Source organism: Ammospiza caudacuta, chromosome 1 (genome assembly GCF_027887145.1).
Source record: "Ammospiza caudacuta isolate bAmmCau1 chromosome 1, bAmmCau1.pri, whole genome shotgun sequence".
Classification (NCBI taxonomy): Eukaryota; Metazoa; Chordata; class Aves; order Passeriformes; family Passerellidae; genus Ammospiza; species Ammospiza caudacuta.
The window spans coordinates 6,868,615-6,881,988 of record NC_080593.1 but is presented as its reverse complement, the minus strand read 5'-3'; the positions used below and the strand labels follow the sequence as shown (position 1 = coordinate 6,881,988).

The following is a 13,374-nucleotide window of genomic DNA, read 5'->3' as shown; positions in this document are numbered from 1 at the left end:
GTTTGCCTTGGGTGCCTGCTGTGGTGAGCTTTACTGCAGCTCCTCTATGAGTACAGAAGACTGACAAATGGAAAATCTGACAGTTCAGGGGAAAATCCTTCTGTGGAAGGGTTGCACTAATGGCTGGGACTAACCTAAAGCCAAAGCAGTTTAATACAAGCCTGACTATGTTAGAGCAAAGTCAAATTTGTCTTTTAGACATCCAGCTTGGCACCTAGATGGAACTTTGTGGAGCTTAAATTACCTTGTCCTTCTAAGAGTGGACCACATCTAAAAGGTTTTTGAGTATGTTGTGAATATCTTTAAGGCAGCTTCTGAATACTGTTTGAATACAACTAATTTGGTTTTAGGTTCTTTCCTCCTCTACTCAATTTTTTTATGGATTTCACTTTTTCAGTGAACCAGTTGGGTGATTTTACCAATTTTGACTGTGGCAGAGGTTAATGGTACTCCTACATTTTGTCTAAAAGCAATTTTCCTGTGCTATAGACCACTGGTTTTACTTGTGATGTGATTTTCTTTTGGTCTTTTTTAGGGTGTTTTTTAAGTTGTGTTGTGGGGTTTTTTTGTTTGGTTGGGTTTTTTTACAATGTTATTATATTATTTTCCTTTTCTCTTTGTATTGTGACAGAGTATTTAGTTATGACACTGGGCATTTTAAGAAATAGAATGAAAAAGGGTTTTTTTTCCTACCAGTCCCTCACACTGGCATTCTTTTCTGCTGTTTATTTTGAATTTCTACTGATGTAAAGACAGAAAAGAGAGATGTCTGAGCTGCTGGAGAAGAGAACAAACTGAGATGAGCATAGAAAAAGGCCATTTATGAGGAAACCATAGGGCTTTACTCATTTAACTCAGTAAAAGAAAAACCAAGAAGTGATGTGATAACACTGCATGCATGAAAATATCCTAGAAGGGATGGGAAGGGGATAATTAAATGAAATTAAATGAAGAGAAAAATTAAATTGAGAACATTGGCACAACAATAAATGGATATAAACTCTTCCTATAAGAGCTTTAAAACAGTATTCTGACTTCCAGCATAGGTACTGGATGGGTTGTGGGATAGATTCAATGCTTTGGCTCAGTTCAGGGTGGAGGGTGATCACTCACAGCCAGGGTTTGTGTGGCTGCCTTTGATAGGAGTCTCTGAATGCCAGAGTGCAGAAGGTGAATGCTCTGCTCTACACAAGCAGTTCCACGGATCTCTCCTGCCACAGCCTTGCTTGAACTTCTCTAGTATAATTTTGAGTCAGTTCTTGGAAAAAAATCAGGCAAAAAGAACCCCTCAAAAACTCCAGTGCTGCTCTGTATAGACATGAGGTCTATACAGACCTGATGTACATCAAGCTTTGGGAAGAGTTGCAGTTTATCTGTGGTATAATAGAAAAAAATCAGTAATTCCTGTAAAATGGGTTCCAGAAAACTGTTTCTGAATACATTGAATGGGTGTTGGATGTCACCTGCTTGAGTTACAGAGCTCTTGGTTCTTTCTCTGTGTAGCTTCAAGCTACACCTGCTGTAGGTAAATCTCCTAAGTGGTATATTGGAACAGAACACTCAATAGCCTAATAAAGTGTGCATACAGATTCATAACTTTTTATAAGAAATGCCAATAATAGCTGTTTAGAAGGTGTTGGCATGCATAGGGAGGGAAGGAGAAGAAATCTGCAAGGGCAAATTAGAGAGAAATGAAAATGTAAATACCTAATTATTAAAAGCTTCAACTTTAGATGTTGTAAGTAATTAGGATTTGAGACCAGCAATTTATTAGACTTCACAAAACTATTTCTCCAGCAAGCACAGTCCAAAGTCCTTATGGCTGAAGTCTTAAAAGAAGTATTTCTCCTTAAAGCATTGACCCTTTGGGTTTAGTCTTCAGTGGAAGATTGCCCCCAGATTAAATGTTTGCCCTGTTCAGTGGGGATATGGCTGCAGCTTGTGAAGATGCTGTGTGCTCATTTTGAAAATGCTTGTTGTGTGATTAATGTTTGGGTTAAGCTGCATGTTTAGGTTTGATCTTAAACTAATTCCTAGAAGACTTAAATGACTATTTCTTTTCTAAAAGTTTGTGCAAACTGTGTATCTAGTAGGACTTGGGCTTGTTTTAAAGATACAGCAAAAATTCAAATTGTTGACTAATCTTGCAGCAGAGATACAGGCTGGCTTATTCTCTCATTAATCACATACCTTAAAGTTCCCTTGAGTCCAGCTCTGCCCAGAGTGGTTGCTGATATTAATATTCAGAAGTTTAATGCCATTTTTAGTTTCTTGCCTTTCGTGTCTCACAATCTCGAAGAGCAGGCCCACATTCCAGACAGGCGACATCTTAATTTAGATCTTTGTTTGGGATGCTTAGGGGAAAATGGTAGTGCCTGTTGTCAAGGGAAAATCTTGAACATGGTTTAGAAAATTCTTCAGGTCAGCTTATTCTTTGTTGTGGTGAAAATCCTAGAAGCATTAAGGTTGCAGGCTGAAGTTGCTACCTTTATTCACAAAACCACAGTGATGCTTTTCTCAAAGTACAGACCTTCGACCAACAGTTGATTTAAGAGATACAGAGCTGTTTCAAAAGTATTTTCAAAAGGATTCAGTTGGGTTTATGGTGCTGTTTACCAGTTAGGTCCTAAACAAGGCAGCTCTTGCTTGTACACAAATAAAAGAAGTTTCTCTGCCTGCCTGGACAAGGAACTTCAGAGTTACTATGATTAGCTCAGGAATGTGGAGTTTCTTAAGCTGCCCATCACTTTTTTTGTCTGTCTCAAATCTCACAATAATGGTTTGCTTATCCACACTGCCAGTAGAGAGCTACAGTAAAACAGAAGTGTTAACTTAGCCCAGTTACCAGGACTTAACCAACACCAGTAACGAGAAACAAAATTCAGGGCAGGGTTTTGAAGTGTGCTGTGAATGTAAGACTGCAAAACAATCCAAATCTCTCACTGTTTCAAACAATTGTTTGTATCACTTTTCTCTTCCAAGTCTTAGGTACTGCTGGAATTTGAGGACATGTAGGTATCTAAACCTCAAAACCAGCAAAGTGGATCTTTTGAAGTATTGTCAAAAACTAATAATGGTTTTGTTCTGAGCAGGATGTGGAGACACTTGTCTCATTCCCTGTTTAGGACCTTTAAGGAAGGAGCTTGTGCAGTGTCCTTTGGTTGCTTTGTTCTGTCTGACCAGCTTGTGGAATGCATTAATGGCTCTCCAGCACCTGTGGAGGTTTTTTTGTTTGCCTATTGTTTTGTTTAAGCAAACTGCCTTTTCTTCTTTACTTCTGTAGCAAATTAAGTTAATAACAAGTTACTTCTCTCTCAGCAGTGGTGGTGTTTAGTTACTCCATAATTTGCACTCTTCCAATTGAGTGTTTCTTGCAGATTTTGGTATTTCATTAAAATTTGTACTATCTCCAATCTACTTCTAAATTCAGTTTGAAGATACTGTGAAGTCTTAAGTTTTGCAACCATTTCAAGCTCTTACTGCAAGCTCTTTAAAGTGTGGTCTGTTCCTGTTTTGAAGATCACTAAAGAGAATGTTGAATAAAATCAAGTCTTGATCCCCTGATACTCTGTTGTAATGGGAGATATCAAACTACTGATAAAAACACTTCCAGGGTGAGTTGTAGAAATGTCAGGTCCTGCAGTGTGAGCTTGCATTGCCATTCTGCACTCCCTGATTTGCATGAGGTGAGCCTTGGAAATGTTCCAGCTTGGGGAAGGGTTTGAACTGGAGTCCATGGCTTGTTAAAAACATACAGTTGTCATCCAGTCTTGCAAACCCAATAAAAAATATTATATTTCTAGTTTTGCTGCAGCTGGGATTGCTTGTTAGGCAGCTGCCATGGGGTGATTCTACTCTGTCTTCTCCTCATGCAGTGATATCCATGCTTGCTTTAAAATTAGTGTCTCTAGCATGCTGTGATTTTTATTTTTTTTTTTTTACTATTATTTCTATTTTGTGTCTTTCTTCTTTTTCATCCAGTTGATCATTTTATTCTGGGTAAAAATTAGTTAGTGTGAACTGTTCCTGATAGAGTTGTGTTGACTTTTTTCTTTGCTTTTGTTGAGCTGCCTTTGTTGGTGCTTACAAATACACTGGTTTTAGTAACTTGCTTCAATACTCCTAAGAATTCTGACTGGGTTTGAATTTGTTTGGCTTTCCTGCAGACTGGTAGTATAGCTTCTCCTTCATGAACTTGCAGTTGAGGAATGGTTGTTTTTAGCTGGGCTGACTCCTGTTTACACACATAATAACCTGCTGTCTCTGCATGAAGCAACTCCTTGTGACAAGGGGAGAAAACATCTCAATTACCTTGCTGATCCAAAGTGACTGAACAGTTGCACTGACTCTGGAATTCAGCAAACACTAAAATGTGTGCAAAAAAAAATAATAAAGGTAGGTGCACACAATAGTGAAGGTTATATTTTAAAGTGTCTTAAGCAATTCTGCATGTAGTTATTAAAGATGTGTTCTGGTTTCTTTTAGCTTGTTACTGTTACTAGAAGGATTATCCTTTGTCTGAGGACCTGAGTAACAGCACAGCACATTTACTTCTCTATTCACTGTTATTTATCTGCTCATGTACCTGTTTTCCTCTCTTATTTTCTGTGCTTCTAGACTCTCTTCCTGTTTGCAGGATGAGGTGCAGTTAGCAAGGGAGAGCTCACTTACTCTATTGTAGTTCCTGTGTGCTCACACTTTTTTGAAGTCCCTTTCCTCTGTCACATCATATATCCATGCTGTAATATACAACTGAATTAATGTTGGAACTCTGAAGAAGCTCCTGGTACTGATCTCCAGATACATTTCCTATCACTTCTTTGTATCAGAGTTTCTTCCATCTGCAAACTTGCTGTAATCATTATCTGCCAGTTCAGGCATTCCTTTAGATGAGGGTGGGAAAGGTTCAATCTGCAACATCCATGCCCTATAGCCCGTGGCTGCATGAATAATGCTACTGTGTAACTTCAATGTGTGGTCTTCCAGAATATTTTTCTTTCTGAGAACTGCAGAGAGCTTTAAAATAAAGTCTTGTTTCTGTCTCTACATCCTTTCTTCCTGTTCCTTGCATTCAAAAGCCTTTCAGCTTGTGATGGAGTTGTCAACTTCTAACACTATCATCATATTATTTCCCTTATATTGAACTGTAAACCTGTTTGGTTTTTTCCCTGTATAATTGGAAATAGTACATTGCTAGTCTTGGCTGCCTTCTCAGCAAGAAAGTTTTGTCAAGCATGTTCCAAAAATTTAGGGGTTGTCCTGTGTAGAGCCAAGAGCTGGACTCTGATCTTTGTGGGTCCCTTTCCATTGAGGATATTCTCTGGTTCTGTGATTTATCTCCTGCCTCATAGAATAGGTATTCCTGTGACCATCTTTTCCTGCTCTTTCTCTCTTTTTTTACCATTCAATCTTACCCTGTGGCTGATTACATGGATGGTTAGTTTGGTGGTGTTTTTTTTCTTTTTCTGAGATAAGTTTCCTCATGAATAAACAGAAATCAGATACAGAAAATGATACAGCACTACAGTGCTTCTTTTCTCCCCTGCTTGCCCTTCTTAAATTATGTTAGTATTCTCTTCCTACTAAGTCTGACATTGATTCAGCTTCTGGTGTCTGGTTTCTTGTCCACTGTTTCCAGTGTTCTTGGCTCTTCAGCAGACGGAGCAGTCATGCCCCCTTAGTGTTATTCTGTACAAAATTGCAGTTTCTTGCAGTTCTCTGCCAGCCCCTTGGTTCCCAAGCTTTTCACTGGATATACCATGTACATTTTAATTTGTGAAGCATTCAAACCTAGCTAAAAACCTGCTAAATATTTGTCTTGCAGAAGGTAGGCTGAAGAAAAGCTCTTGCTCATGATCACAGCAGCATCCTGTACACAGCAATTACTGGATGAATCTGTTTTTGTCTGTCCCTTTGCTGAGGAATGCTGATCAAATCCTACCTGGACATTTGATAACGAGATCATTATTCTTGAGACCCTGCATCATTCAGGTGCCCCTATTTCCTTTAAAAGCTGTGTTCCAGGTCCTGGTGGTCCGGAATAGTTCATGGTTCCTTCTGAGTGGTGTCACTGTTGCTCTTGGAGTGGATGAGCTGTATCCACTGTGGATGTTCCTTTCCAGATCTGTGTTGTGTTAGTGACTTGTGCTGGAACTCCTACAATCTCCAGCACTGTGAAAGCTGTGTGGGAGGTTTTCAGGGATATTAAGGACCTCCTTCAGTAAATTCAGACCAGGAGTTATCAGAAACTTGAAAGCCAGTTTTTGTGACAGCTTTCAGATAAAACCACAGTGAGAAAAACAATTTACAAGGTTAATGATGTCTTTTACCTGTTGTATTCTCTGCCAAGGGTTATCTGTAACAGGAGGGAGAGAGGGTGACTTGTCCTGGCTTATTGAAGTGATTGCTCACCCTGGTGTCTTCTGGCAGCACTTGGCACAGCTAAGCTGATCTTTGCTGTGGGTGCTGTCATTGTCCTGGGTAGCTTCTAGTGTGAGGAAAGGGCAGGAGATATATAAATATGTGTGTGTGTTTATATATACATGTCAGAATAGTATAGAGTACTTTGGCATAACACCTTTCAATAAAGTTTATCAGTATAATTACACTGATAAATTTGACTTAATGTATTGCTGTTGGATCAGTTCCATAATAAACATTGTGATGAAAAAAATCTTTGGTCTTTAATATTTTCATTCTCTGGCATCTGAAATTTGATATTCAGCATATCATGCAACTTGTAAAATAGAAGAATGGCGTGGAGTGCCCTGAAGTGCAGATATGTGTGTGCAGTAACAGAAAATAAAATGTGTTTTCCCCTAACTAGGTTGCTTAGTACAAGTGAGAACATCACAAAACTACTTTTCTACTTCCTCATTTCCTTTTATCTGTTGGACCTGGCTGAGGGGAGATGATTATGCCAATAGTCAAGGTGAAAAGTAGGGCTGGGAGTGCTCAGCACAGCTCCTGCTGCTCTAAGAGAATTCTTAAGCTTTTTAAATTGTATGGTTTCCGTACTGATTCTTATTAAAAAATCAGGCAGAATGGTGCAATTACTGTCTATATTTGTGGTTTCTGTCTTCCTGCAAGCTGTTCACCAGGCTAGGCAGTTAGCTGAGTGTATATTTTGCATACTTCTCTCTGCTGTTTTCCCTTACTTTTTAAAGGGCCTTTAAAATTTGGCCATTAATTTCATGTGAAACTTTGAGAAGTCAGTTATACTAGCAGTTCTTTAGGTTAGTAACAAGGTTTAGGCTCTTTAGTTTGAGTTCTTCAAATGATTGAGAGTTGCCAGAGGTCCCAGCCCTCAATCTGACCATAAGGACAGGGGTGCTGTGGGGAGCTGCTGTGGTGGAATTAACACTTTGAAGAAGGTGAGAAAACCCAGGCTCTGTGGAACCTGTGCTTTCTGCCAAATACTCCTGGAACCAATGAATGAACTTGAAATATGGCTGGATACCAGAAGCATAACACAGCTGAAACATAAAATACAGTAGGAGAGTTCCTGATGTTGTATTGTTGAGATCAGGAAGCATTTCTGGTCCAGGATCTTGTTGGGCCACCCCAATAGAAACACAGCCCAGAAATGGAGCCTGTGGCTTGCAGTAGACACTTCTGAGGAACTTTAGGTTTTTATGTTGCAGTATTTGGAAGCTTTTCCATGAGTGTTGATGTTATATTCCTATTCTTCATCTGCAGGCACTTCTTTTTTTTTTTTTTTTGTTTTTTCCTCTTCTTTTTTCCTGCTTTTAAAGATCTTGAAATTCTGAGAGGAAATCACCCTGCAGGAAATCATCCTGCATTTCTGAGAGGAAATCACCCAAGCAAAGGCATGAGTGAAACTGAAGGATCTGTTCAGTGGATCTGAGGAAATGGCTTCAGCAATGCTGCAGAAATTTCTGTGTCATTCTTGACTGTTCAGAATGTAGTTCTACCTTAGAGCTCTCTGAATAGAGAATTATGCTTTGTACTGAGTCCCACTGCAATCTGAGTCAGTATTGATGAATAATTAATCTGTCCCAAAAAAAAAATAAAGAGCTATGATGCTCTTGTAAATAACATCTACTGGCTGAAATAAAAAACAAAAGCATGTCTCATTTTGTAGTGAAGGGTGGGAGAAGAGGAGAAAGTAAAAATCATTTTGGTGAATAAGATTGAGGAGCAGAGTGGTAAAAATACAAATAGATTGATTTTTAACTATTTAAAGGATCTCTGACAGTAGGAGCAAATAAAATGCCAATGTAGAGAATTGACTCTGTAAAAGCCTGTATGACAAGGTGCTCAACTTCACTGTCTGACAGGGTTTACCTGTAACCTTCCAGGTTGTTTTCTATTAAAAATCACAAAAAACGGCACTGGGAGTTTGGATATTTTTGCCTTCTGGGCAAAAATGGGCGCTGTCCACTTGCAGATGAATCTTCAGGAGATCACTTGCATGAGTGTGCACCCCCACAGAAACACATTCAGCTCCTTATTAGTGGGTTCTTCTCCTCCTGATCTGCTCTAGATTCAGATGCCTCCTGCTGGGAATGTGCTCTGTGAGGCAGCTGATCTGCAGAGATGAGAGTGGAGAGCTGAGCTTTGGCTGGAGGCAGCTCTGTGTCACATCTCCTGCATGCTGGGCAGAGCATCTCGGGTGCAGATCAGAGATGAGGAGGTTGTAAGTCAGGCCAGGAGGGATCTGTCCGTGTCCTTCCAAAGGAAATGCTGCTTGGCAGGTGCTGCAGAGGCTGCAGAATTAATGAATGGGAAAATATATTTGGTTGCCCCCAGGAAGGTTTGGTAGCCCTGGCATTTTTTGTGGCCCTGGAAGAGTTTGGTGGCCCCTAAGAGGGGTTGGTGACCCTGGAGAAGTTTGGTAGCCGCCAGGAGGGTTTGTTGGCCCTGGCAGGGTTTGGCAGTCAGCAAAACCTCCTTGGGGCCACCAGTTCCTCCTAGGGGCCACCAAACCCCCCTGGCAGCTACCAAACCCTGCCAGGGCCACCAAACCCTCCTGGAGGCCACCAAATAAGACTGGAACAAGAGACTAAGCCGGTAATAAAGTAGAAATATCCTCATGGAGATGAGGGTGTTCTAATTTGATCAGTTACATTTGCAGCACGGTAATGCTTGGATACAACACAAAGCACTGGAAGGGGAGAGAAACTGTAAAGAGGATTATGCCCTCCCTGTGCAGGGTGTGAGTGCATCCCTGAGATGTGCTGAGCCTTAGATTTGGGAGACTTTTTTCTCTATTAAACAGCTGTGTATGTACATAGTATATACATAATCCACAGTACCTGCACAAGGCATTGGGCTGTGGCAGCTGCTGAGCATTCCCAGGTAACTGAAGGTGTTAGAAGGTCTCAAATATCCTTTCCAATGGCACTTGATGGAGTTGTGTAGGACATGAGAGTTAAACCAGAGCTGCTGATGTTTTGCATGTTCAGTTAGTAACAAATAAAGTGGTGCATTGTACTTACCTATGGTATAAGGATCTGTAGAAATAAACCTGAGTTCCAGCTGGACGATTTGATCCTTGTCGAGATCCTGCGAGAGTTTCCTAGCTATTTACAGGGGTGTTAACAGTGCTCACAGATGGCTATCTCATGCTTCTGAATATTTTTAATTGTAACTTTGCAGTTAAAATTAAAGGGAAGCAGTCCCTTTGTGGTGTCTCCCCTGAGCTGGAAGGCAGCACAAGGTGAGATAACATTTAACCATTCTTTTGCATCTGGGGGGGATTGTTGAGGTCCAGCTGAAGTTGTTTGGAGGGTGGGAATGTGTGGAAAGGGTTTATGGGCACACCTTCACTGTGCTGGTGAGAGTTCCTGGCTGTGGCTGCCATGAGCAGCCTCTCCTGATGGAATTGTTCTGGCTCACAGTTACTGTGCTTATCCTGATGCATTTAAAAATTGTTAGTGAGTTGGCAAGACTCTGTGGAGCCATGATGTGCTCTGAGAGGGCTCATTTTTTCAGCTGGTTGTTTTGTGGTTTATAGAACCATTGAATCATTTAGGTTGGAAAAAAACCTCTTTAAGATCATCAAGTCCCACTGTTAACACTGTGTCCACCATCCCATGTCCCCAAGTGCCACATCCACACAATTTTTGAACATGTCCAGGGATGGTGATTCCACTGTTCTGGTGGAATTTGAGGTGTTCCTATGCTTGTTTCTACCTGTAGTATCTTAATTGTTTACAAACTTGAGATTGAAGTAAATAAGGGCTCTTGGGACTGCATTTAGGATTGTAGAAGCAACCATGGCTTTCTAAAGACCAGCCTTATTGATTATTTGTTTAGTTATTTATTTTAAGGGCTCTTGGGACTGCATTTAGGATTGTAGAAGCAACCATGGCTTTCTAAAGACCCGACTTATTGATTAGTTATTTAATATTTATTTTAAGAGTAATGGGAGTAGGAAATTAATGACTTGCTCAGTGTGCAGAAGATACTGGATCCTGGAGCAACCACTTGCAGAGGAAATCCAGCTTTGATTCTGTAAATTTGGGCCAAAAAGGCTGTGCTGAGCCATTTGGTGGAAATTAAAATTTATCCAAAGCAAGATAACTGATTTTGAGCAAATCTAGCAAATGAGGATTTTGAGGTTTTTAACTCCCTACTATGAAGTTCTGTAATGGTCAGTAGGTATTTAAAGGGTTTGTTTTTTTTTAATTTGTTGACTTTTTTATTTTGCTCTTCAAAAGTGTAATGTATGTCCAGGTTACTGTGGAATTATTACAGGGTCTAAAGGGTACAGTCTCTTGGGGAGATTATCCTTGACCAAGTTCTAGCTACCTGCTCCTGAAAGGAAAGAATAGAGAGCCAAACTGCTTAAAAAAGAAAAAATTAATGTAGCTAAGCAGATCTGAGGGTTGTATGCACATGCATCTGAACAAGTGCAAAGGAAATTTAAGGTCATATGGATGGGATTGCATGTCCTTGCTACAGACATGCAGCACTAAAACCATTCCAGCCACATGGAGCCTGGTTTTATAAACAAAGTGTTGGAGTTGTGATGCTCTGTGTAGCCTGAAGAGAATGGAGCTAATTACAGAACTTGCCTGCTGCCTCTTTAGAAAATAGAAAATTGCTATGTGAAATGTGAAACAGGTAGTGGTAAAAATTCAAGAAATATTAATTTAAGGAGCTTGAGTTAGTCAAGCCCAAGTTTCAGACTGTCTTCCTCTGTATATAACAGTGTTGAGATGCATGTTCCTGTAGGTTGCTGTTAAGGGGAAAAAAAAGAGATTTTTTGAGAGTATAACTCTTCAGCATGGAGGTCCTTTCTCATCAGAGAAGAACAATGCATTTTGTTGTGTTTAATCTGAAAGGAAAGATGAGTCTGAAATGCAGAGTGCAAACCTGTGACTGTCTGTCCAGATCTCAAAGTGTGAATTTGAGTTTGGCTTTAGGGTTGTCCTTCTGCACAATGGTGTTCAGTTGATTTGGCATGTGTTTTTACTATTTTTTTAAGGTTACTTAAATAAAACAACACAATGTTTTTACTTGCAGCACTTGAAGAATCGGAAAGTGACATTTATGTGCGATTCATGAGGTCACACAAGTGTTATGACATTGTTCCAACAAGCTCTAAGCTTGTTGTTTTCGACACTACGCTACAAGTGAGTATCCTCCTTTCAGTCTGCCTTTGCTTGCAGTTCAGTTTTATTTTTTTTAATGAGTGTTTCCTGATTGTTAAATGAAATTTGATCTCTTGAAGAGAAGCACTGCCATCGTGCTGTGCTTTGACTGTACAAAATTATATTGTTTCTGCTGTGTCTTTCATGCTGTGCCAGAGGAGGAGTTGGGGGAAGACATCCTAGCAGAACAGAAAGAGGGGATGTAACCTGGTTTGCAGTTGAAATCTTTATCTAAAAACAAAAATTTCAGATGAGCCCAAAATTATATTGGCTTCTTCATGGTTACCTGAATGTTCATAAAGACATTTGGTGTAAGATCCTTGTAACAGCTGAGGAGTACCCAGGTGCTGTGAGGCTGTTCCTGCTATACTGATAAGACAGTTTAGGGCTCAAATGGATGGCTTAATTATGCAAATTATTACATTCTCCAGAAAATTTTTGTTTTCAGCTTCTCATTTTGCATTTAATCAGTAAATCATCTGCTAGACTCTTGGCTCTGTCTGAAGAGTTTGTTTGCCAAAAGAAGGCATTAGCTGCCTGCTATAGAAACAGACTAATCTGTTCTGCAGTGTGGCAGAAAGCTGTGGCTTTCTTTGTTTCCTGGATTTTGCAATTGGTATTTTTTTGCTTGCTTTGGTTTCTTGCTGTTTCAGTGTGTTTTTCCTTGTAAAGATGCTCAAATTCTGACTTAACTAAGCCCATGTAGTAATTTTGGTCTGGAATGTGCTACTCAGACCTCAGCTTTCTACAGTCAGAGGCAGCCATGTAACAGATACTCAGTCCCAAAACATTCACAGAACCATCTTGTGTATCAGATAATTGTACAGAGTGCTGGATTGAGGGCTGTGATCTGAAAGGTGGAAAATCTACATTGACTTTTTCACCATCTTAGAGAGGGGAAGATTCTGCAGTGTTTCCTTGCTTCTGCCTGAAAGAGAGGATGACTGTCAGCTCTTGAGTAAAAAAATTAGATCTCTTTAACCTGAAAAATCAGATTTAGGGTGATGGGGTTCACTGTCACTCTTTCAGCTCTTCTCAAAGACTGTTGGCCTCCTTTTCATTCCAGAAGATATTTTTTCCCCACACTGTGCTGGGAGTTGGTGTCTGCAGTGGGCATGACCCACAACCTGCACTGTCAGTGCTCCTCTGGGTCACTGCTGCAGTTGGAGAGATGAATGTTCTTTATTCCATTTACCAGTTAATCTTGAGGCCATTGGGGCAGGCCACTGATTCCTTTTGGAGTCTCCAGATCTCTTGGTGAACGACATCATGCCAGGTACCAGTTTTCATAGCTGGAGCTGTGCTGAGGAAATGCTATTAATGTCAAGAAGTGAGAATTTCCTCTCCAGGGGGTGAGCCAGTGTGAGGTAACACCTGGGGAAACTGTCAGTGAGTGAGCCTTGGGAGTTTGCACCATAAATGAGAATAGGTGATTTAATGGTGATGGAAAACCTCCCACCAGCACTTCACCAAAATCCCTGTCTTATTTGGCATCCCTGAGGATTGTCATGGATTGCAGCAAGAGGAGAACAAAGTCTGTGATGTTGGAGTCTCATTCTCAGTCTGCTTCTGCAGGTATTTGAAAGCAGTGGTGGTGGAAGGGAGGTCTGGAGTTGTTCATTCAGACTGTAGTATACAATAAATATGGACCAAATCTTGAGTTTGTATTGCTGGTGAGGAGCTTTTTTTTTCCCCTCTGAACTGCATTTTTTTGACTTTGCATTATTACATTTAATCCATTTGCATTACTTTT

General features: G+C 40.2%; 1 protein-coding gene across 5 annotated transcripts in view; it reads left to right on the top strand.

Moving 5' to 3' along the window:
• The window catches only part of PRKAG2 (protein kinase AMP-activated non-catalytic subunit gamma 2), a 220,269-nt gene that overhangs the window by 178,757 nt on the left and 28,138 nt on the right, over window positions 1–13,374 (top strand). For all 5 annotated transcript variants that reach the window (XM_058820815.1, XM_058820878.1, XM_058821050.1 and 2 more), the window contains one exon: window positions 11,494–11,603. In XM_058820815.1, coding sequence (XP_058676798.1) covers window positions 11,494–11,603 — 110 coding nt within the window. The remainder of the gene's footprint in view (window positions 1–11,493; window positions 11,604–13,374) is intronic.